This window comes from Capsicum annuum, chromosome 9, assembly GCF_002878395.1.
Source record: "Capsicum annuum cultivar UCD-10X-F1 chromosome 9, UCD10Xv1.1, whole genome shotgun sequence".
NCBI classification, from domain to species: domain Eukaryota; kingdom Viridiplantae; phylum Streptophyta; class Magnoliopsida; order Solanales; family Solanaceae; genus Capsicum; species Capsicum annuum.
The window spans coordinates 39,138,921-39,163,867 of record NC_061119.1 but is presented as its reverse complement, the minus strand read 5'-3'; the positions used below and the strand labels follow the sequence as shown (position 1 = coordinate 39,163,867).

Sequence of the window (24,947 nt, the reverse complement as noted above, 5' to 3'; positions counted from 1 at the left end):
AAGATGAGCGAATCTTATCGATACTTAGGTATATCTGAGGTACCAATTGAAACTATAGGAGCTACCCAAAAGTCAATCTCGATTAGCTAGGAAAAAGATGGGGGAATTCATATACACAGTACTAATTATTGGTACCAACTATATTCAAGGCATGATTATATCTTTCTCACCTTTCAACAAACCGAACAAAGAAAATACAAAATAATTTCTGCATTTTTACCGTTCAATATTTCTTACAAAGAAAACACAAAATAATTTTCTACAATTTTCACTTTTCAACATTCTTTACAAAGAAAATACAAAATAATTTTCTGCATTTTTACCTTGCAACATTTCTTACAAAGAAAACTCAAAGCAATTTTCTGTATTTTTCATCTTTCAACATATTTTTACAACGAAAATACAAAAATAACTTTATTTCCTTTCAAAATCATGCCTACACATACATGCATTACACTTTACGTGCAAGACGTCCGCCTCCAAATACCAACAATTGACCTTTCTCTTCAAGTTACAGCCTTCAAACACAGACATTTTACTTTACAATCAGGTGTTCTTAGAGCTTTTAGATTTCTATAGCCTCGCCTGTCGAGAGGCTGCTACCTCTTCATGGCTCGGCTAGTCGAGAGGCTATTACCTTTCAAAGCCCCGCCACTTAAGAGGATTTTACATTTTCATAGACCTGCCAGTTGAGAGGTTATTACCTTTCAACAGCCCCGCCAATCGAGAGGCTTTTATATTTTCATAGCCCCGCTAGTCGAGAGGCTATTATAGTTCAACAGCCCCACCAGTCGAGAGGCTTTTACATTTTCATAGCCCCACCAGTCGAGAGGCTTTTAAATTTTCATAGCCCCGCTAATCGAGAGGCTACCTTTTTAAGCGCCGTCAGTCGAGAAGCTATTACCTTTCAATTGCTTCGCTAGTCGAGAGTTTCTTATTTCATAGCCCCGCTAGTCGAGAGGCTACCCTTTATATTGTTCCACCAGTCGAGAGCTTCTTTATTTTAATAGCCCCGCCAGTCGAGAGGCTATTACCTTTCAATTGCTCCACCAGTCGAGAGCTCATTTCAAAAGCCCCGCCAGTCGAGAGGTTGTTATCTTTCAACTGCTCCACCAGTCTAGAGCTCCTTTATTTCAATAGCCCCACCAGCCGAAGGGCTATTACTTTTCAATTGCTCCGCCAATCGAGAGCTTCTTTATTTCATAGCCCCACCAGATGAGAGGCTATTACTTTACAATCGCTCCGCCAGTCGAAAGCTCTTTTATTTTCATAGCCCCGCTAGTCGAGAGGATATTAGCTTCCAGTTGTTCCACCAATAGAGAGGCCATTGGAATTCAATCAACTCACCGATTTTTTACCTTAGTCCTCATAGACAATTAAGGACAGTCATTAACATCAGTCTCCATAGACAATCGGGGATGTCATGCACCAAGACAACCAGAGGACTTTACCACAATCAACATCCATCTCCATAGATAATTGGAGATGTTATCAAGTCTTCGTATATAATCAAAGATATCATTCATCACATCAGTCTCCATAGACAATTGGAGACGATAATCCACACCAGCCTCTATAGACAATTGGAGGTGTCATACATTAAGTCTTCATAAACAATCAAAGACATCACAATCAACTTCAGTCTCCATAGACAATTGGAGACGTCATACATCAACTCTTTGTATACAATCGAAGACACCATCATTCATCCCATAGTCTCTGTAGACAATCAAAGACAACAATCAACACCAGCCTCCATAAACAATTGGAGATGTCATCAAGTCTTCGTAAATAATCGAAGATATCATCATTCAAACATCAGTCTCCATAGACAATTGAAGATGTCATCAAGTCTTCGTAAATAATTGAAGACATCATCATTCAAACATTAGTATCCATAGACAATTGGTGATGTCATCAAGTCTTCATAAATAATCGAAGACATCATTATTCGAACATCAGTCTCCACAGATAATTGGAGATGTCATCAAGTCTTCGTAAATAATCGAAGACATCATCATTCAATATTAGTCTCCATAGACATTCAAAGACGATAATCAATATCAGTCTCCATAGATAATTGGAGATGTCATGCATTGAGTCTTCGTAAACAATCAAAGACATCATTATTCATCATGTAGTCTCCGTAGACTATCGGAGATGACAATCAACATCAACCTTCATAGACAATCGAAGAAATCTTTCATTCATCACATAAGTCTCCATAAATAATCAGAGATGACATTCATCCCCAAGTCTCCATATATAATCGGAGGTGTCATTCATCCTCAAGTCTTCGTAGACAATCAAAGACATCATGCATCTTTTCAACAAAATGTACAATTCAGATCAACAACATATTTTTTTTCAAATCCCATATATCATACACCGAGGAAAATTTTGGAGGACCGCCCTAAATTTTTTCTATTTTTTCATCTTGAGCAACATTGACTTGATTCTCGTGATACTCAAGATATATAAGAAGCTCTATGCAGTGTTCGATCATCACAACCACATGATCATTTTTTCTTCCCAACAAGTACACAATCTTGTATCCACAGTATCTCACACCTCGATACTGGGGTAATATCAAAAGGAAGATCGAGAATATATGAATACTTTCATTCTCGAATAGTCCTCCTCTCAATAATCATTTCACATTATCAGTCATCACTTAATAACGAGACAAGAGGCAATTTGTATATTCTTTTGAACTACACCCGATCTGATCCACATATAACTCGAGGTATGTAGACAACTCTGAATTAGAGTTCAGTAAAATTTTTATCAAGAAATAATTTTTGTCTAGCAAAATTGACTACACGTCAATGTTTTCGTTTGAAGACTTCTACATCATCTTTAAACAAAAAAGGGCAAATGTTGACACCCAATTTTGGCTCTTCGTGCTTAAAATTAACGTTTTTGGGCTTCCTGATCGTTAAAGGGGCACAAAATATAATTTTCATATTTTTTTTAATTGTTAATAAATTATTGATATTCATCCTTACTTTAAGATTTTATCAATTTACTTTCATATTCTTACTTTTTATAATTTCTCTGTATATTAGAATTTTTTATCAATTTATTATCGCCTTTAACATTTTTTTCAATCATCTGCACACGTACACGACATGACATCACATTTTCAAATTAATTACATGTTTAAATATTTTCAACATTCTTTACATTTTTTCATAATTACAAATCAATTTCTACATTTTTTACCGTCCGCAAATACTGAGTCAGATCAATTATTTTTATACAGTATAATAATTCAATGTCTTATCACATCTAACAAGGACCGCACAATAATGTCTTGTCACATCCGACAAGTTATTGATAATTGTTATTGTTTTAGAATTATTACCAGTTTATTGTCATATTTTAACTTTACATAATTATCCTTAATTTCATAAATTTTAGGATTTTTATCAGTTTATTATCATTTTAATATTTTTAAACAGCCATCTACATACGCACATAACATAGCACTATAATTCTTTTTACATATTATAATTTTAATTATTTATAGTATAATATTTTTTTTTTAAAAGATAATTATATCTACTTACATTTTTTCTATAGTTATATATATCGATATTTTTATTTTGTACCTTATTTAATACAGTCTACAGAAATAATATCGACTTATTTTAATACGCAGAGCAACAAATTGGTCAAATCAAAGTGTCATCACTTTTATCACTTTTGACTTTATTTTACCTACTACCCAAAATTTAAAGAATTTATTGGAAAAAATAATTGCCCTTTTTCCGTTTTAAATACCCAACACACATACAGACAAAAAACACACAAAACAAACACCTCAAATGATTCACACACACAGAGCTCTCATATAGACATTTATTTCTCTTTCTCTCTCTCTTTCTCCTTCGTTGCCTCAGTTACTATCGGAGCTTCGGGGAATGGGCTCCAGCCACCTCCACGCGTCCCCCTCTTTCTCCTCCTTTGTCCGCGCCTCGCCAAAGTTGATCACCGACGGGTGGGATTTGAGATTCAAGACACTGTCCGCAACAACTTACCAATGTCCTTCCTTCTCTCCCTATCTCATTTTCCAGCCGCTGGAGAAACAGCAGTTACGCCAGCACTACAGGACGCCTCTCTTCCCCTACTTCCCGCTTACTCGTCGGAGGTAATGACCGACGAGATCCAGCAACCCCTTTTCCCTTCTCCACTTCCACACCATAGCTGGCAAATCTAGCTTGATTTTGAGTATCCAGCGTTGCTCCGGCGAACGCTGTTGAAGCAACGCCATTATTTTTTTTATTGTCTCCAATTATACTATTCATTTGATTTGTTGTGTCTATTTGCTAATTTGTGCTTGCTTTATGTTTTATACAAAGTTATTATATTCAAAATAATGTTATTTTGCTGGAGTTTGATTGGGATTTGACCGAAAAACACCATATCTTTCAAGCCTTGCTTGCTATCCGAATTTATGTAAATTCATTCATTGTTGACAGTTTTTCCCAATTATTTCTTGTTAATTTTGCGGTACACTATCATTACAGTACTTTTTGATTTTTGGACTAACTTTACATTATCTTGTTCTTTGTTGGAATGCTTTGTACTGATAATGACTTTTTATAAAGACAATTGGGTGTTTTTGTTCGATCACCACTGTTTTAACGCTATTTTGAAGGCATTCTTTCGGATAGATTTTGTCCATTGATTGTTTTATATTTTATTATGTTGATGACGAACAAATACTACACTACCTGGCCGATGACATTACTTGTCCGTCGGATATTTGAGGCCACCCCATTACAAAAGACGGACTTTACTTTCTCAAATTTACTATTTTATATCAAGGATCAACACTTGGCCGATGAAGAAATTCTCCATCGATTTTCGAGACCTTCCCAAATAAAAGACGAACATTATGTATAAAAATACGTAACAAAATAAATGAAACTCAGGTGATGACGAAATCTTTATAATATCACAACAACACAAAGAATTCTACAATTCGTATCTTGACAAGGCGATTTAGGATGGCCTATAAATCGAGCAACCATTTCGTAGCCATGACGTATCTAAAATTCAATCTAAGCCCACGTTTTAACAAAAATAATTCTATTTTTATGTATATTGGTATACATATTGCATACATAGTTCTTAAATATTTTGTTTTGTTACTAACATGTTTGTACAGGTTCTCGATAACACATTTCGAAGTACTACTTGAAAGAAAGTCTCGAGTTTTATATTTATATTATTTCTCATTTGTATAATTGTACGTAAAGATAAAAGATAGTGGAAACTTTACTTTTGGGTGTCGGGCGCGGATATTTTTTATTTACATAATTTTTATCGTTTTTAGGCAAAACTTAGGCCATTAATATTTACATAAAAGAACAAAGTAATTCACATATTATATAGTCTTTTCTTCTCAAATAAATTTTACTTTTCTCAGTAATTTTAATCAGATTAAAAATATTACTTGTAAATACTTTTTCTTTTCATGGCACATCATAATACATTTCTTTTCCTACATCATAAAATATTTTTCCTTTTCACATGTATTTATACATATTTTTTAATTGTTTTTATAACAATATTTATATATTTAATAAATTTATATCTTTACATAGTTTTAAACGTTTATATTTTTTTAAAAAGAATTATTTTATACTTAATACATACACTTTTTACATTATTTTAAATATACCTCCTCCCTCTTTGATAAATTTAGTCTAGTCGAGTGTCACATTTGTAGATCCTGAAGAGTGCCTAACCCCTCCCCTTTGGGATAATTTGAACCCTTATCTAGAATCTTAATTGGTTTTCCGCAGACTAAAACATCAATCACACGTGTTGATAAATAAATAGGTTTCCTTATTTTCCTTAAAAATTAGGTGGCGACTCTGTACAAAAATTCAATTCTTTTAGAGTCCACGAGTCATGTTTTGTTTAACCTTGACAAAAACAGGGCATGACAATTTCGAAATTATTTTGTCATTTTTGTCCCACCTTGACTGTGTGATGACTAATCTCGAAATAGCTAATTCTAAAATAATTAATCTCAAAATAACTTATTTCTCAATCAAATGACCCCGAAATTTGACTACCATGCAAACAAGGTGTTACTACTTACAAACTCCATAAGATTCTGTAGACATCAAAATTTTGTGAAACTCTTAGAGACTACATTACCGTAAACCTAACTTGGAGTCTACTCTACCCGAAACCTACGTCACACCTCTTTGAAGGCTAATATATTCCATGCATCTCAAAAATTTCATAAAGTCATGGAATATTCACAAAAGAGATCAAACCCCTCTCTTCTTGATAATCAAATACTTTAATAAGATATTCAAATCCTCATTTTATGGAGACCTTCCTAATCTGGAGAAATACGCTACTAACGGCCCTTGAATTACGGAAAATCAAGAGAGAAGAATCAAGGAAACAAACAAAATTGTACTCATAATGTTTATGAATAAATATTTTTTGTTTCTTCATTTTGTTTTGTGATTGTTTATTTTTCATAAATTAAAATTTGCTGTAAACAAATTGACATGCCCAATAGGACCAAATTGTCCTTTATCTCCTCTTACAAATTATATGTGCAAATCCGGAGCCATAAAATTATAAGGATGGAAGAATACTTCAAGACTCGTATTTGAGTTTCATCAAGTTTACACTCCGATAAACTTTTAAGTAAGGGGCATTAGACATCTAAATTTTATAAAATTCTACAAGATGAATTCAATTTCTGTTAGAATTCTTGAAGGATACTTTACCCTAAACCTAACTTGAGAGTTACTCTACCCTAAACCTAAATTAAACTTATTTAAAGGGTAATATATTTTCTTGAAAATGCATCTCAAAAATTTCATAAACTCATGAAATATTCACGAAAAGAGATCAAAATCCTCTTTTCTTTATAATGAAATACTTTAATAAGATATTCAAATGCTCTTTTCATAGAGCACTTCCTACGCTTTTGAGAAATATGTCAGTAACGATCCTCACATGACAGAGAAAAATCAAGAGAGAAGAATCAAGAAAACAAATAGAGTTGTACTCACAATGTTTATGAATAAAGTATTTTTGTTTGTTCATATTTTATTGTGATTGTAAATTACTACTAATCGCTTTAAAATTTGTTGCAAACAAATTGACACGCCTAGTGGAATCAAATTTGTTCTTCATCTCTTCTCTCATAAATTAGATTTGCAAATCGAGAGCCACAAATTTATAGAAATGGAAGAGTACTTTAAAACTTGTTTTCATTAAGTCTACACTAACAATTCTTAAAGAAGGAGGCATTTATAGCCATTGAAATTTTGTGGGACTTTACAAGACGAATTTCAATTTTGGTGTAGTTCTTGAAGGCTACATTACCCTAAAACTAACGTGGAGATTACTCGATCCTAAACTCTAAATCATGCTTATTTAAAAGGTAACATATTTCCTTGAAGAGTAATCTTCAAAATTCCATAAATTCATGGAATATTTACAAAATAAGATCAAACTCTCTCTTCTTGACAATCAAATACTTCAAGAAAATCTATAAAAATCTCCTTTCATGGAGATCAAATTTAAATATTTGTATGTCCAAGAAATACACGGCTAACGATTCTCGAATTACGGAGAAAATTTATATTCAATTCAAATCTTCAAATTACACTATTAATCATGCTCGAATTACGAAGATTATCTAGGAAGAAAATCAACAGATAAAACGAATTGTACTCATATTTTTTAGCAATAAAATTCTTATTTATTTATATTTTATTGTAATTGCAAATTATTATTAATCACTTTAAAATATGTTCCAAACAGATTCATACCTGGGTGGCAAGATCATGTCCAAATTTTCCTAAGATTCTATAATGTGGACAGATCCAAGAAGATAGTAACAAACAAAAGAAGAGTTAAAATTGGACACAAATAGCATAAACGCAAAGTCCACGCAGGATTGTCCCCGCGACTGCCATCACAATGAGTATATAATTGCACAACCTTCCCGTCCCGTTAGGCCGTTATACCAATTCTCTTCGCATGCTATTACCTTGTAGCGCCAAATAAGCGTGTTTGGCCTTGCGAAATTTTTATCATTTTTTCAAAAATTATTTTATTTTAATAAAAATTACAATATTTGATCATAAAAATTTCAAATATAATTTAAAATAACATTTGAAAATTAAAAATATTTTAAACTTAATTTTATTTTACTTCTCTCGCAAAAAGTCAAATATTAAGTTTACTTCTTTTTTTATATATATTTTAATATCAGAAATACTTTATTTCTAAAATACTATGCCCAAACACAACTTCAACCCTAATTTTAATTTAAAAAATAAAGTAAATATATTTTTTATTTTTATGGTCAAACGGTGCTTAGCTGTGATATGTTAAACTAACTAGTAGAAGAGAGGGAGTATATTATATTTGCCTTAATCAGCTCAACGGTTAACTTGTATTTTACCGTCTTTGAAAATTTGATCTGAACATCTTATTCTTCACATCCAATCTGACATAAGATGCAAAGATCTATGCTTAACAATTTTGGTCACTTGGGGATACTAAAATGAACAATAATACAGGGATCTTAAGAGGGCCCTTTTAGTTTTCTTGCAAAAAGAGGGTCCGTTTTGGAGCACAAAAAATTTTGTTGGAGGAGGATGAAAGAGGTGATGGGTAGTCCAGGAAGTGTGAGTGGATTGTTATTGAGACTTGGACAATGTTTATTTGCAGTTGGATCAATTGCTGTCATGGTTTCTGCTTCTGGCTTCTCTAATTACACTGCTTTTTGGTATGTTTTTCTTCCTTTTTTCTTTGGATGAATTAATGCTTCCAATGTTCATTTGCATGTTTTATTGCTGCATCTTTATGTAATTATTTGTTTTTTGATAACTACGGTGTCCGAGTCAATTTTTGCACACCGGACTAATTTCACCATATACCTGCCACATCCCAGTTGGAAAGAAATTACTTCGTATTGTTTTTGTCTCTATTGAAATTTGAACCTGAGAACCTCTTGGTTCTCAACCTATTAGGTCACATCCTTGGATGTATCATTTTGTAATTGTTTTCTCTGATAACCACGGAGTTCAGACCAGCTTTCGCGCAACACTAGCAGCTGGTTCCAAGTGACTCTGTCTACCAAGGGTCTACCAAGGGTAGGACTGATGGGAAGAAATCACCTATTTTTTTTTGTCAGCCGGGATTTGATATGAGACCTCTTAGTTCGCAATCCATTTCATTGATCACTAGGCCACAACCCACACCCTTGGATGCATCTTTTTGTAATTGTTTTGTTTTTTATGTTTTTCAGGTTAGTAAGTTTTTCCCCTTTTGATGACTTTATGACAATAGCATTTGGCTCTTTCCTTTGGTTCTGCTAGTTATCTTTAGGTCAATTGGGATTTTCCTATAAATGGATTTCTGTTCCATTGTATAAGTCCTTTAGGCTAAGTGATTTCATTTTTGGAAAATTTAGCTGGTGTATGCTGCATAATCAAATCAATCTACCACCTAACCAAGGGTTTCTCCAACTAATTGTGATGAACTTCAAAAACTGTCCTTGTTCCCATATTCTATCAGAAACAACCTCTCTACCTTCTCAAGGTAGGAGTAAAGGCTGCCCGCACAATATCCTCCCCAGACCCCACTTGTAGAATTACACTAGCTTTGTTGTTGTATGACACTTAAATAGGTTATGGAAGAAAGTACGAGAGGCAAATGGGGAAATGGGGCAAAACTAGTTGATTGTTCAGCAATTGGATTTCTGGCATGCATTAGTTTTTTAGGTTTCCCACCCTGTGTCTAGTGTCCATACTGGGGGTCGACTATTCGCACATCGGGTCATTTCTGAGGGTGGCGCTCCCCAACATGATATTTTACCATTCGCAGGGGCTCGAACCCGATAGCTCTGGTTAAGGGTGGAGAGATCCCAACCATCCCGCCATAACTCATGTTGGTTCTGGCATGCACTAGTCGACTATGCTAGTTAAGCATGGGAAAAAGTTATTACAATAGTAAATCTTTTATCAAGTGGTGTGGAATGTCCATTTATTCTCAAAGGGGAGAGCTGAAAACAGATTTAGAAACACAACTATTAAATCCTAAAATGTGTTCTAGCCAGTAGCCATTAACTTAAAGCTTGTTATGAATATTTTATGGCTTGCGTCTAATTTGTGATCTATCTGACAGTATTATTTAAAGGAGGATTAATTAACTTTGCTACCCTATGGCTGTTGAAGTTTACAGTTCGAAACGTGCTTCTTCATTACACAAGAAGCCGGTAAAGATGTGAATTTATCTTGCATGAACATTACTTGATTAGAGGCCTTCACGTATGGTTCCATATGAGTGGTCCGTAGTTCTTGATTTTACAATTACATGAAGCCACCATCAATATATATTAAGAAATTTTATCTACTTGAAAAGACACTTGACAAGCAGGGGCTTCCGCATCTTCATTCTGTTAATTTCAGTTATGCACATTCTCCTGGTTGATCTGAAAAGATTCACGTATTTTATGTGGGAATGCATGTCGGGTAGCATCTGGATGCCGAGTCAGTTAATGGAACTACGAGTCCAGATAAGTTTGAACTCTTGGGCCAATTTTGATGGAAGGACTTGATCCTACCTACTTTATATTCATAAGCTTAAATTCTTTGCACCTATTTTGGTATAGCTCAAAAACTTTGGATGCGGAACACCAACTCAATGAACAGTTGATTTTGGCCTTTATTTTGGATTTATATCTAATGAAGATTTAAAACACTTCATTTTCCAATCCTCAATCTTTGAACATTTTTAATTTCTCTGTCAAATCAATCTCCAAACTGACCTTTGTGTATTGATTGTTTCATACCAAGTTTTGCAACTACTCGATATCTGTTCACGGTTATTATTACCAAGTTTTTCAGTATGATGGATCCTTCTAATGGCCATGGACCTCCTATTGTAGGAGACCACTATGCCCATTTACTTGATGTAACTTGTCTTGTCCCTTATCATTGAGATCTTATTGAATATTTGATATCTTGCAGCTATTTAATTGCATCAATGGGGCTTCAAGTATTGTGGAGCTTTGGACTTGCATGTCTTGATGTGTATTCTTTGAGGATAAAACAGGATCTTCAAAATCCAGTCTTAGTTAGCCTTTTTGTTGTTGGAGACTGGGTATGTACTTATCAGTTTGCATGTCTTGATGTGTATGCTTTGGCCTTTGAGGATAAAACAGGATCTTCAAAATCCAGTCTTAGTTAGCCTTTTTGTTGTTGGAGACTGGGTATGTACTTATCAGTTTGCTTTCTCTTCCTGTCTTATGCAATGTGCTTAAAGTATTCAGCCATGACATATACAGGCATGGGCGAGCCACTTTAGGTGAAAGGTGGTCCGGTGCACACCCTTCGCTGGAAAATTTTGTGGTGTGTAGAGGCAAAATATTAGCTATTATGAGTGTATATTCTATTTTGCACACTCTTAACTCTTTAACACAATTGATAAGAAACTTTTGGGCACCCATTGGCAAATTCTTGGCTCTGCCACTGTAATGCTGGCAGCTTTCGTGCACATAAATCCCCCTGATTTTGTTTCGTCTCAATAAGCTAAGTACTTGCATCCATGTCACAACTTTTACTAAGTTGCTAAATGATTTGACCTCCCTTTGCATCATAAAGGTGCTCCACCTTCTGCACCCTTATCATCGGTTATTTATGAGCCATACGTATTTGAATGTACTGTTTCTTTGCTCTCTTGCATGTCATAGCTGTTATCTCAATCGAAATTCAGATTAGGGTGTTTTTGGTTTTGGACACTGAAAACAATTTATTGTGCCCGCACTTTGAGGACTACAAGTGCCATGAAGCGCCAGGGAACTATACTTTGATTCTTGTCTTGCACTTGTAATTATCAAAGATTGACCAGATATGTCAGCAGCATTGTCTATCTTATGATGTGAGCTCTATGCAGCATTCTCACATTTCATTAAAGACAGCATTTTTGTACCTGGAGGATGTGTCCAATTTACATGATCTGATAATGTTATGGGATCCTCACTTTTATTTACTTCTTTACCATAATCCTGCCCGTTTCAACTTTCTTCTTTTCCCAAGTGTTGAATAAGAGCTGCTAGACGAGTAAAATATCTTATACAATGTTATGGCTACGATTCTGGAACTCATCATGAGAAATTCTAATTTTTGTTGATTTGACATGTGAGTAAATTCCCATACAATTTTCTTGTGATTATATGAATTCTCTTCGCGTTAACTGGCTTAACTGTAATTACAGGTGACAGCAACTCTATCACTTGCAGCCGCATGCTCGTCAGCAGGGATTGCTGTTTTGTATTCAAAAGATTTACACTTTTGCAGTAGTTCATTGCATCTTCCCTGTCAGAGATTTGAGCTCTCTGTTGTCTTTGCATTCATAACCTGGTTTCTTATAGCCATTTCTTCTCATGTGATGTTTTGGATCCTTGCCACGGTTTAACATTTTAAGGGGCTGCCCTCAGAAGATAAATTATTTCAGTCATCTTGACCTCCAAGCACTGGTCACGTGTGTGTAACATTTTCTCCCTCAGCAGTCAGTCATCGTAGAATTTCTTCTGAACTGATGGACTTCTTGGAACATCTGGGGTTATTACTTGAACTCTATTGAGTTCCACGTCGTTCAAGTGTAAATTAGTGTTGTGAAGTGTTAAACCTACTATTAGTGTTGAAGTGTTGAAGCTGCATTCAATTTTACTGAGAATCTGAACAAGCACGTTTGCGCTTTTCCCGGTTTTACGTTCGTGTTCTGCTCACATCACATCAACGGCAGCTTTTCATCAACTGAGTTGTTGTTCATCGACTCTTGATCATAAGAAACAGCGCAACCCTCTTAAATCAATTGGTTATCCACTTTAATGACCATAAAATGTAGTAGTTTTTAAATTTCTCATTCACAGCAAATGTGTTCTAGCAGAATTTCTTCATCGTCTATATCAAGTACAGAAATTGGACAAAGGGCAGCATATCTTATTAAGTGCTTGTAGTAACAGTAATAATGCAACATTTTTTCAAGTGCTCAAACTCTACAATCCATGAATAGGGTCGTTAAGTGGATGAGCTGATCTGGGTGGATCAAAAATAGGCTCAATCAATAAATGGTGGGTCAAACGAAAAGAAATGTCATTTCGAAAATAAACAATGTTTCTTATGTATCAGTTTAGGATACATATCAGCGCAATCTTTAGATGGGCTAACTTTGGCAGATAAAGTTTAGCCAAAAAATGGCAGGTTGGATATAACATAGAAGTTAATCACCTCCAAATAACTATAGCATCCAACCAATGTGATTGACAACTGCAAAACCTTGAATAGATCAGGGCCCTAACCATTATTTCAAAATACAGAGAGACCTAAGTTTTCTAACTTGCACATTTCTGATGATTGAAATGACAACACAACTGGAAATCTAAGAATATTTTCTGAGAACAGATATTGCTTTATTTTATAGAATGTAACCACATCATACCACAATGTTACATGACAATCTCTGGCTCCAGAATGCTGGATTGTATGTCTTTATGGGGTAGAACAACACCTCCGTTGCTGTAGACTTCATCTCCAACATGAACATCTTCTCCCAAGATTGACATGTTCTCTACCCGAGCCCACCGACCAACAGTTGAGTGCCATCCAACAATGCTACTTGAGATGCAGGCATGCTTCTTAATTCGTACACCACGCATTATACTACAACGTGAAAGCCTAACTCCTGATTCAATAACACATCCAGGTCCAATAGCCACATCTGGACCGATAAGACATCCATCGCCTATTACAGCACTCTCGTCTAGTAATACGTTTCCAAGAATATGCCGTCCAACAGCCAGATCAGGTGATGACTTTTTCCTCAAGGAATCCAGGTATAGTCTCAAGCCTTTAATGTAATCCCTCGGCTGACCAATGTCCATCCAGAAGCCTGGTAGGACCATGGCATGGAGCTTCTTCTCTGCTGCAATGCAGGGGAAGACTTCCTTCTCGATTGAGGTTGGTCTCAACTGAATCCGATCCAAAACAGAAGGGTTCAACAAGTAAATTCCAGCATTGATCTTGTTACCCACAAATACTTTGGGTTTTTCCACAAATTTTTCAACTCTCCCCGTCACTTCTTCCATGACCACTACACCATATTTTGATGGTTCATCAACCTAAAGAAGAAAATGTATTTACATACGGTTTTTCTTTACAACGCATACGGAAAAGTAAAAGAAGCAACAAGTTTCTAACCTTTGTAACCATAATGGAAGCTTCACCACCATGGGACTTGTGAAACTCAATCATTTCTTTCAATGGGTAGTCACATATGACATCACTATTGAGGACGAAAAAGGGCTCCCCAGAGTCATCTCTTAGTACATCACGAGCTAAAGCCAGTGGCCCTGCTGTACCCAAAGGCTCTGTCTCTTGCGAGCAAGTGATCTTCAGATCTAACTTTTTCTCAAACTCTTTCAGGAAATTTTGCATTATCTAAAATGGAAAGGATAAAGAAATTGACTAGTAAAGGTTTTACGGTTACTAAAAGAGCTAAATTTTATGTTAACAACCAATAAGGGTCTAGCTTTACCTTTGGTTGATAGTTAATTGCCAAAACTACTTCGGTCACTCCGATGGCTTTTAGTGCTTCAATCTGGTTAAAATTAGATTTGCAATAACTCAGGCACAATAAAGCTTCCATCAGAAATATATGCAGTAATCTCGTACCAACGGAGGACGGATATCTGTTACTTTGATTCCCAAGTAGAAGGTATGAGATACAGGAGAAGTATGTCATCATGGCAGCATACTTACTCAACTAGCAACGGAATCAATATATGCCATCCAACGAATAGAAGAAGCGAAAAAATAACTGAATGATTTTGATTCAAATTGCGATCAAGATCAACTGGTTTATGGTACAAAACATTCAAGTTTAATACGAAAAACATGGTTTAGTTTACCCCAAGTGATGGGAATGAGGCTATAGAAAAAAAGTACTACACAACAAAGAAATAAAGAGGATGTAGAAAAGGGAACAATAAAATGAAACCTGATGGAGTATCATGGGTTTGTTAGCAAAGTCAACTAGGGGCTTTGGCACACTGAGGGTCAGTGGCCTCAGCCTTGTTCCAAAACCTCCTACAAGGATGAGTGCCTTCATAATGAAAACCAAAAGGCTGCCTGCAGCAGAAAAACAAAATATCAAGAAATAACCATTTGCATCATTGTGGAATTGTAATATAAGGACGAAGGAGATGTAAGATTACAACAACAACAAACCCAGTGTATTCCCACATAGTGAGGTCTGGGGAGGGTAAGATGTACGCAGTTCATACCTCTACCTCTAAAGAAGTAGAAAGGTTGTTTCCGATAGACCCCCGGCTCAAGACACGGAATAATAAACAAATTCATAGTAAAGCATGGAACAAGATGGCATAACATAAATACGACACCCACAAGTAAAAGTAACCAGAGAAAAGTAAACAGATTCGTAATAAAGCATGAAACAAGGTATCATAACAAGAATAATACCCCCACCAAGTAATGCCCTACACTAGCGACCCAAACTGACCCTAGCCTTCTGTCCTAATTCGCGTCCCCCAGATCTTCCTAAGGAGATGTAAGATTAAAAAAAAATAAAAAACATTCTCCACATTATGAGGACCTTCAATCAAAAAGATATAAAAGATTACAAACTTGACAATAACTTTCAATCTATCGCAAGAACATGGGTAAAAGTATGAAAGATAATGAAACTAGACAAAGTGCAAGAAGATAAGTAAAGCATAAATATATACCATAAAAACCAAGAGAAGATTCAGCTTCAGAAAGTGACAATGGAGCATTATAGCAAACGGAAAACCACATAAGTGAAAATGAAACGTAGATTTATGTAGGGCCCTATGTAATTGTCTCCTGTACAAGATCAGGAATGGGTGTGTACCCAATCCGAGCATGCTCAATTTTTAGTAGGTTTTTTAACTGTATGTTTAAGGACTCATGCAAAGCAGCAGCCCGGTGCACAAAGCATCCCATGTTAGCAAGACCAGGGGAAAAGCCGCATCCCAAGGAGTAATATCCATTCTCATGGATATGTCTAAGAAAAATGAAGTGTGTATGTAGCATAGGTTGGGCAAACTACAGAAGTGGTACAAAACATGTGGTTATTCCTACACAACTAATGACACTAATTCATTTAGAATATAAGTGTGCTTTGATGATCGTTAACTTGTTGTCAACTTGTCATATGGCTGATTAAATCATAGTTTAAGGTTATGATGCTTGATTTATTCTCCATGCATAGTGAGATATCTATTTGACAGACACATATATAAAGTTCCAAACTTTATCCACCACTATGCAATTTTTGTCACTTTATTCCCAATCAGATAGCTCTGATGCCTCTTTCTCTGTTTAACTTCCATTCAGATCCACAATGACATGCTTCTTTTTTACAACCTATCTAAGATACAACCATGTGATTACTAACCCCTTCGTTGACACCAAACCGGATGACGGAGGAGGGCCTTAAAACAAGCCAACTATGACGAGCAATCTAAAATTGATGAGTGATATGGATACTAAGGTTTCATAAAGTCATTCCCAGTAATATAGGGTTGAAGCATAGCTGATTGTTTGGTACCAAAGTAGATTTCATTGTTGTGCTTTCTAGAAAGTTGCCTGTCTAATTTGAGGTCCAATTTTGTGTGTTTTTATGCTAATTGCTGCATGATACTGCTTCAGTTAGTAGGACGCGAATACTGTAAGCAATTAAGTTTTAAATTAGCAAAACTATAAGGTTCAAAAAGTTGTTTTAGCTCCCAATCAAGGGAAATATTTGGTCATAACTAGAACTTAAAGCAACTATTAATCATCTGGGAAATGGGAAAGATTCAAAGAAAAAATTAAAGGAGCACCAAGGTGCAGTCAATAAAGCTAGAATTAATATGATTAAATGAGACTTTGATTCAAATCTCGGGCCAGGTGACTTTTTCTCTTTCGTTTCTCACCTGGTGTACTCGTTTTGGGATAAGACTAATCTGATTTTCCCACTTGTGGTAAATCAAGAGGACTCCAAGTATTCATTACTCGATTTGGAGTACGTCTAATTTGAGCTGGAAAGTCTTCATTTGCGGAAAAAGCGAGACCACTTTGAACGCACCTCAACTAATTCCAAGGGATACCTGACCTCAACTAATTCAACGCATACCTGCCACCTGCCACCTGCCACCTCCCAGCTCCCACCTCCCACCTCCCACCTGCCACATCCCATCTCCCATCTCCCATCTCCCACCTCCCACCTGCCACATCCCATCTCCCACCAGCAACATTAATCTCGACTAATTGTCCAGGATATCTACCACCTCCCACCATCAACAGTGATCTTAACTAATTCCACGGGATACCTGCCAGCTGCCACTAGGAACAGGCACCTCGGCTACTTCTAGGGGATACTTTCCACCTTCCACCAGCAAGATTAATCTCGACTAATTCCTCAGAATACCTTCCACCTCCCACCAGGAACAGGCACCTCGGCTACTTCTGGGGGATACTTGCCACCTCCCACCAGCAAGATTAATCTCACTAATTCTACAGGATACCTTCCACCTCCCACAAAGAACAGGCACCTCGACTAATTCCATTGGATAACTGCCACCTCCCGCCAGCAAATCATGGTGTTTTATCTGTACTGAAATTTAAACCTGAGACCTCACGGTGGTCAACTCACTTCATTGACCACTCTACCCCAACAATTGATAGTAAGCCCACACCGGTGATTTCTTTAGCTAAAAAAGAACTATGCGTGATTTCTTCCATCTAATTTTAAACCTTGATGAATAATGTCCCTTTAATATCTGTGCTGATGGAAGTTAACAGATACTCGAGGCATGGGGCAAACCTCCCTAAAATATTAAAGACACCAACATTGTAAAAGATAAAAGAAAAGGCAAATATTTTACACAGAAGAAAACTTCAGGAGAAAGCCCAGTTAGTAACTTACAGTAAAAATGGTGACGGAAAAAAACAAACGGTGAGGTTGATCGGAGACAGATGAAGAGAAGCTGACACAGACAGACCTTTGGATTATTATTTTTTTGTTTTCACAATTTTTTATGTGCTTTTTATAGCGGAATCTCTCCATCTTTTCTGTTTCTACTCTTTTTAATCGGTAGATGTTCAGTTTTGTAGAGTCCGACACCTAATAAAATCAAAATATATTACAATAATGTTTGCGTGGGCAATTCTTTAAATGTGCGTTAGCAATCCTTTGAATGTCGATATCTATACATAACTTATTATGACTATATATGTTTTTTTTTTTAAGTAAATGTTTCATTTTGTGAAGTCCTACGCCTAATAAAAATTAAATGTTTCAATATATCATTTGTATTAGTAATTCTATGAATGTAAATATTCATCCGTTACTTGTATTGACTATACATGAATCTATTTATTTTCGATAAATATTTCGTTCTGTAAAATCCAACACCTAATAAAAATCAATCATATATAAAAAAAAATGTCTGGGTTGTCAATCCTTTGAATGTGAATGTCCACCCGTAACTTATATTAGCTATACATATATCTATTTATAGCAGAATCACGCTATCTTTTTTATTTGTATTTTTCTTCTTTTGGGTAAATGTTTTGTTTCTTCGTAAAGTCCAACACCTAATAAAAATCAAATATATCAAAATAATGTTTGCGTTCGCAATCCTTTGAATGTCAATGTCCATACGTTACTTATATTGGCTATACATATTTTTTATTTATTTTTGATAAATATTTCGTTCTATAAAGTCCGACACCTAATAAAAACCAAACGTATCAAAATAATATTTGTGTTACAAATCCTTTGAATGTCAATATACAACTGTAACTTATATTGGCTATATATGTATCTATTTATTTTCACTAACGTTTCATTTGGTAAAGTCGGACATCTTAATATAAAACCAAAATAATGTTTTTGTTATTAATTCTTTGAATGTTAGTGTTCATCCGTAAATCTTATTGGCTATACATTTACCTATTCTTAATCATTCATGTAATAAATTAAATAAAAATTTTAATTCTTATATTTGAGAAGATATTTATAGGAAAAATTACAGAAACTAGCATCCTTAAGACTATAATTACAATAAATAGCAACACTTATTCAAAATTGTAACTTATAGCAAAATTAGCAATATTTTACCTACTTCGTAGTAATAGAAAAATATGTATTTTTCAGTTGTGCATATGTATTTATGAGTAATACATATATATTTGTATATGTTTTTATATAGCAACATTTTACTTAAATATAAAATACAATTTGCTATTTTTTATAATTATGAAACAGTTGCTATAAAAGTTATAATTAAGACGACAGAGTTGCTATTTCTGAAATTTTTCCTATTTTATATGTTACAAATAGTGATCATTCTGATGTGAAAAGAAACAATGAAGAGTCCATAACTTTTATTGGCTGTAAATGCACATCTTCATATATTCTTGATTATTAACGTACCAAAATAATTGAAGACTAGACCCTTTATGTATTATAAATAGTGATCTCTATCATGTGAACATTCATTCGTAACTTGTATTGATTATACATATGTCAATTCTTGATCATTCATGTATCAAATTAAATGAGTGGCGGATTTAGGATTGCTAGATAATAGTTGCTTACCTATGTTGTTCGGACTTTAGACATAGGATGTGTGTCGTATTCTTCAGGTAATGTATTTTTTGGAGAATATATGAAGAGTTTGCACAACTTAGGTGCATATATATATACATGACATATTGAAACATATAATCAAGAGGTTCAACTTAGTCCTATATATAATAAATATTAGAGATAATACCCACGAAAATATCTGAACTTTAATCAAATTTTTAATGGAGCATATTGAACTTTGCGGGGGTTCTATTACCCCCTATACTTTTTTAATCGTAATTAATTCCCCCGAACTTTTTCAAAGTGGAATTAATCCCCCTTCCCCAAAAAAAAAATGTATACCCAATTTTTTAGGTGGGAAGTGTGGTACACGCGCTTTGTCTTCTTCATTTTATCACTTTTCAACATTTTTTCACCATTACAACCATATTAAAGATTTCACAACTTAAATTCATCCTACAAATCAAATTCCAAATAATTTCATTGAGTCAATTTCAAATATCAAGTCCATTCTTATGACACTAGATTTCAAATTCAATTTCTAGTTTCGAACTTTGAATTCCATTGAGTTTAATCAATAATTTTCTTGTACATTAATTTTCTTGCACATTGAATTTATATGAATTCACTTGAATTTCAGTTTATGTATAAAAAAACATACATTGAATTTTCAATAATTAAATGAAATCTTCCATTAATTTTCTTCATTCGGATCCGCAAAAGTTTTCAAATTTCATTTTCAAATTACGCCAACTCAATTGAATTTTCTATTGAGTTTCAAATTCCAAGTCCATTCCAACTCAAATTTCTTGAAAACTTTCTTCAACAAACTTTCTTAAACTCAAAACCCCAAACTTTCTTCCATTGAGTTTCCAGTTTCGATGACGAAATCTTTAAGAATGAAAACTGAAACGGAACGAAATGGACTGCAACAAAGAGGAAGAAGAAACTGAAACTCAAGAAGAAAGGAGAAAAGGAATGAAAAACTTTAAATAAATAAAAATATAAAATTTAAATAATTAAAAAATTAAGGGGTTGTTTGGCAAAAAAAAGAGTTTAAAACATTTTTAGCACTGTTCACGCGCTCAATGCGCGTGACTAACACGCAATGTGCCAAGTGGCAGATATAAGTCATTAAAATACAATAAAAAAAATCTGAGGGTAATAGGACCCCCGCAAAGTTCAATATGCTCCACTGGTAATCCGGTCAAACTTCACATATTTTCGTGGGTATTATCCCTAAATATTACTTGTCATTTTTGTCACTTTATACACAATTTTTTATGATATTTTTCATTTTCAAAAATAAAATAACAATACTAATAATAATAGTATCCATGTTTTAAAATTTTTATTTGTAAAATAACTATTCAATACTTTACTAGGAATGAAGATAAAAATAGACAAAGAAAATTAAAAAAAATCAAAGAGAAGCAAAAAGGGTTCAAAACTCTCAACAGTTGTTCGGAAACTACAGCAACCGACGCCAGTTTTTGTTTGTGGGTGCTCACATTATCATTTGACCATTCTTTGTCAACTTTCCTATATTTGTTTCAACATGGTAGTTTAAAGGAATTAATAAAAAATATTTAAGGATCTAATAGTCTTTTACAGAATTAACTTGCTAATCATTGTTATCTTTAATGGTTTTCTTTTTTAACCTTAGCAACACTCTTAAAAGAAAAAGTTCAATCATTTTCATTTAATTATAATCATGACCTTAAATAAAAGTCTTCCCTTTTCTATTTAATTACAATAATGTCTGAATTCTATTGAATATGGTGGGCCCATACTTATTAAAATGTATAATTAAATATATCATATATTTTTTATTTTACCCTCTTAAGGGGTCGTTTGGTAGAGTGTATTGAAATGTTAATGCATGCATTAGTTTAATGTGTATTAGTAGTACCTTGGTTGGTATATCTTTTTACTTTATATATAACTAATGCAAGCATTTGTTATACACTCTATTGTGTATTAAGGTGTGTATTACTAATACCTCAAAATTCATGGCATTAGTAATGCAATGGATCTAATGCATGCATTAACATGCTTAAAGACCATATTACCCCTCAAAAAATTTTCCGCATCCTTTCCAACATATCTATTGAGGGTATTATGTAAAAGAAATTTTTTTTTTTTTTTAGAAATTATGTAATTCATGCCTTTTTTAATACATCAAACCAAACACTGGATAAGAAAAATACAAGCATAACTAATGCAAGCATAACTAACACAAGCATTACTAATACAAACATTACTAATACACCATATTTTGCATTATTCTTATACACTCTACCAAACGACCCCTAAAAGTAAATAACTTTTTCACTATATTTCGCATTTAAATTTTTACTACTCCATAATTTTACTATATCATCCATAATTAATTATTATAAGTCATTTATGTATTTAAAAACTAATAATATTTAATTAAAATATAAAATAGACATTTATGACATGTCTACTTCAACCGTAATTTTACTATATCACCTCTAATTAATTATTTTATGTCATTTATATAACAACAACAACAACAACAACAACAACAAACCCAGTGTATTCCCACCTAGTGGGGTCTGGGGGGGTAAGATGTACGCAGTCTATACCTCTACCTCTAATTCATGATTTTATTATATTACCCCTAATTAGTTATTATAAGTCATTTAGGTATTAAAAAATTAATAAAATTTAATTAAAAAGGGTAAAATAATCATTCATGACATGTCACTTCAGCTGCTTCAAACATTATTTTACTATATCATCCCTAATTAATTATTATAAGTCATTTAGGTATTACAAAATTAATAATATTTAATTTAAAAAGTAAAATAAACATTTATGATATGTCTGTTTTAGCTACTTCAACTATGATTTTACCAAATATCGCCCTAATTAATTATTGTAAGTCATTTAAGTATTAAAAAATTAATAATATTTAATAAAAAAAAGGAAAGATAGATATAAAAATGATAAATTAACTTTTGATATTTAAAATTAACTTGATGTCTTATATGAGGTCCACTTAATTTTTTACGAGTATTTTTTATAGTAATTTTGCTGTGTTACTTCTAATTATTTGTTGTAAGTCATTTAAGACATTTATGCTTCGCTGCTTCAATCATAATTTTACTACATCACCCCTAGCTAATTATTATGGCCATCTAAGCATTGTGTCACTTAATAGAAATAGAAGAAATATTATAAATCACAATAATTAAAATTTTAAATTATTTAAAAAATATAATTGTCTATGAACGGCACAAAACTCTAGACAAGGAGAGTAACATATATTATTCAAAAACTATATAAAAGTATTATAAATTACAATAGATAACAACTTAAGATATCTAAAAATAATTTAATCTGTTATATATTTCAAAAAAAATATGCAAAAAAATACTATAAATCACAATAATTAACAGCTTAAAAAATTATAAAATATAAAATATTTGGTTGGCTCTCGAAATTATATCAGTGTCACTTAAACTGAAATAGAAGAAAAGTATTATAACAATAATTAAAAACTAAAATAGTTTTAAAATATAATTAAATACTATAAATAACAATAATTAACAACTTAAAAAATTTATAAAAAATTTAGTTGACTCTCAAAATTATATTAGTGTCACTTAAACTGGAATAGAAGAAAAGTATTATAAATCACAATAATTAAAAACTAAAATTATCTTAAAAATATTATTAACTATTAATGCCACAAAAATTTATACAAAAAAAGTACTGTATATTAAAAATTACATAAAAAAAATATTATAAATTACAATAGTTAACAGTTTAAACTATCTAAATACATATTAAAAGCATAATTGATTATCTAAATTTTATTTGTGTCACATAAATTGAGACAAAAAATAACACATATTGAATCCATGCTAGATCCCGGATGAATCTTAGAATGTATATGCAATTTTTTTTTAAACTTTTGTTTAAATATATCAAAAATGAAAAGACAAGTTCTAATACATCATATCAAATACGTATAACAAATAATGTTAGCATAAATAATATTAGTATTACCAATACCAGCATTATTAATGCAAGTATTACTAATACATTCTATTTAAAATTACTTTTATATACTTTAACAAACGACTCCTACGTTTTCAATGGAAGGAACATATACAAAAACAAAGTTCGATAAAATATTTACAGAAGTATGTTTTATCGTGTTCTCAAATTCAAATAATTTAAATTAATATGAAAGATGGTAATTTGTAGTTTTTTTTATTTTTCTTATTTTTAAAACACTTAAAATTTAAATTTAAAATACTAATTTAATTTAACTTCGAAGAACAAATTGATAAATAAAAGAAAAGGAGAAATAAAAATAAAGAATGTTTATGTCGGCTTAGTAGGGGGATACAATTCACTTTTTGGTTATTAATTGCAACCCACATGTGATGTAATATGCAATTACTAGATAACCCTTTATCATTTTCGACAATTATTCTCTATTTTATTCAACAGGTATCAAGTCTTATGTATCAATTTTAATTTCATATTTTATACTTAACGTAGTAAATTTCAGTCATAAGATTAAAGATCTAAACTTTAAAATGCATTAAATTTTATTATTTATATGAGTAAGTTATACATAATTATCTTGTGAGATAATTTGGCTCATTAAAAAATACTATCAAGTAGTTAATATGTTTTGTATATTTATATTTTATAATTCATTATTGGAATTGACATCAACCTAACTTATTGTACATAATCAAAATATTTTAATGTTGGATCCGTGCTGACACGGGCCATGCTTCCCTAGTTCTATATAAATTCATAGGTTTAGTGGGTGTTTGACTTAGCTTATAAGTTGGAAAAAATAGCTTATAAGGTATTTTTTGCTTAAAAAGGTGTTTGACAAATTTTACAAGTATTTTAAAAAAATTAATTTTGATTTTTTTTAAGCCAAAAACATGAAGTAGCAAATCTTAGATTATTTTTTTCTAGCTTATAATCTATTCACATTTGATCAAGTAATTGACTTTTTTGCCCTTATAATTTTTATTTATTGGTGCCCTTGTAATTTTCATTTATTGGTGTTCGGTTGGCCGGAAAGCAGATTTACTTGTCTGAATGAAAAGTTAGCATTTCTCTTCACATAAGCAAGTTAGTATAATTTGGTTTATTCATTAGTGGACAATTAATGTGAAGAGAATAATTAGTGGATAATTAATTGGACAAAATATGTAACATTTCTCTTCACATTTCTCTCAAATTATCCAAGGACAAAATATGTA

General features: G+C 32.9%; 2 protein-coding genes across 2 annotated transcripts; one reads left to right on the top strand and one right to left on the bottom strand.

The window, feature by feature from the left end:
• Positions 1-8,011: 8,011 nt before the first annotated feature.
• LOC107842838 (CASP-like protein 5B2) lies at positions 8,012-12,762 on the top strand. The gene is made up of 3 exons (XM_016686868.2): positions 8,012-8,785; positions 11,031-11,163; positions 12,277-12,762. The coding sequence occupies exons 1-3, from the start codon at positions 8,655-8,657 to the stop codon at positions 12,475-12,477; spliced, it is 465 nt and encodes a 154-aa protein (XP_016542354.1). The 5' UTR covers positions 8,012-8,654; the 3' UTR covers positions 12,478-12,762.
• A 559-nt stretch (positions 12,763-13,321) lies between these two features.
• LOC107842837 (mannose-1-phosphate guanylyltransferase 1) lies at positions 13,322-18,195 on the bottom strand. The gene is made up of 5 exons (XM_016686867.2): positions 18,013-18,195; positions 15,061-15,191; positions 14,599-14,661; positions 14,262-14,501; positions 13,322-14,182 (listed from the first exon to the last, which is right to left on the bottom strand). The coding sequence occupies exons 2-5, from the start codon at positions 15,169-15,171 to the stop codon at positions 13,511-13,513; spliced, it is 1,086 nt and encodes a 361-aa protein (XP_016542353.1). The 5' UTR covers positions 15,172-15,191; positions 18,013-18,195; the 3' UTR covers positions 13,322-13,510.
• Between the last annotated feature and the right edge of the window lie 6,752 nt (positions 18,196-24,947).

Bases quoted from the DNA above. Each gene is read 5' to 3' on its own strand.
- LOC107842838 (XM_016686868.2), top strand. From the start codon at position 8,655: ATGAAAGAGGTGATGGGTAGTCCAGGAAGTGTGAGTGGATTGTTATTG. The intron at 8,786-11,030 runs GTATGTTTTTCT...GATATCTTGCAG, and splicing joins TCTAATTACACTGCTTTTTG to CTATTTAATTGCATCAATGG. The intron at 11,164-12,276 runs GTATGTACTTAT...CTGTAATTACAG, and splicing joins TTTTTGTTGTTGGAGACTGG to GTGACAGCAACTCTATCACT.
- LOC107842837 (XM_016686867.2), bottom strand. From the start codon at position 15,171: ATGAAGGCACTCATCCTTGTAGGAGGTTTTGGAACAAGGCTGAGGCCA. The intron at 14,502-14,598 runs GTAAAGCTAGAC...TTTCCATTTTAG, and splicing joins CAATTAACTATCAACCAAAG to ATAATGCAAAATTTCCTGAA. The intron at 14,183-14,261 runs GTTAGAAACTTG...TTTCTTCTTTAG, and splicing joins CTTCCATTATGGTTACAAAG to GTTGATGAACCATCAAAATA.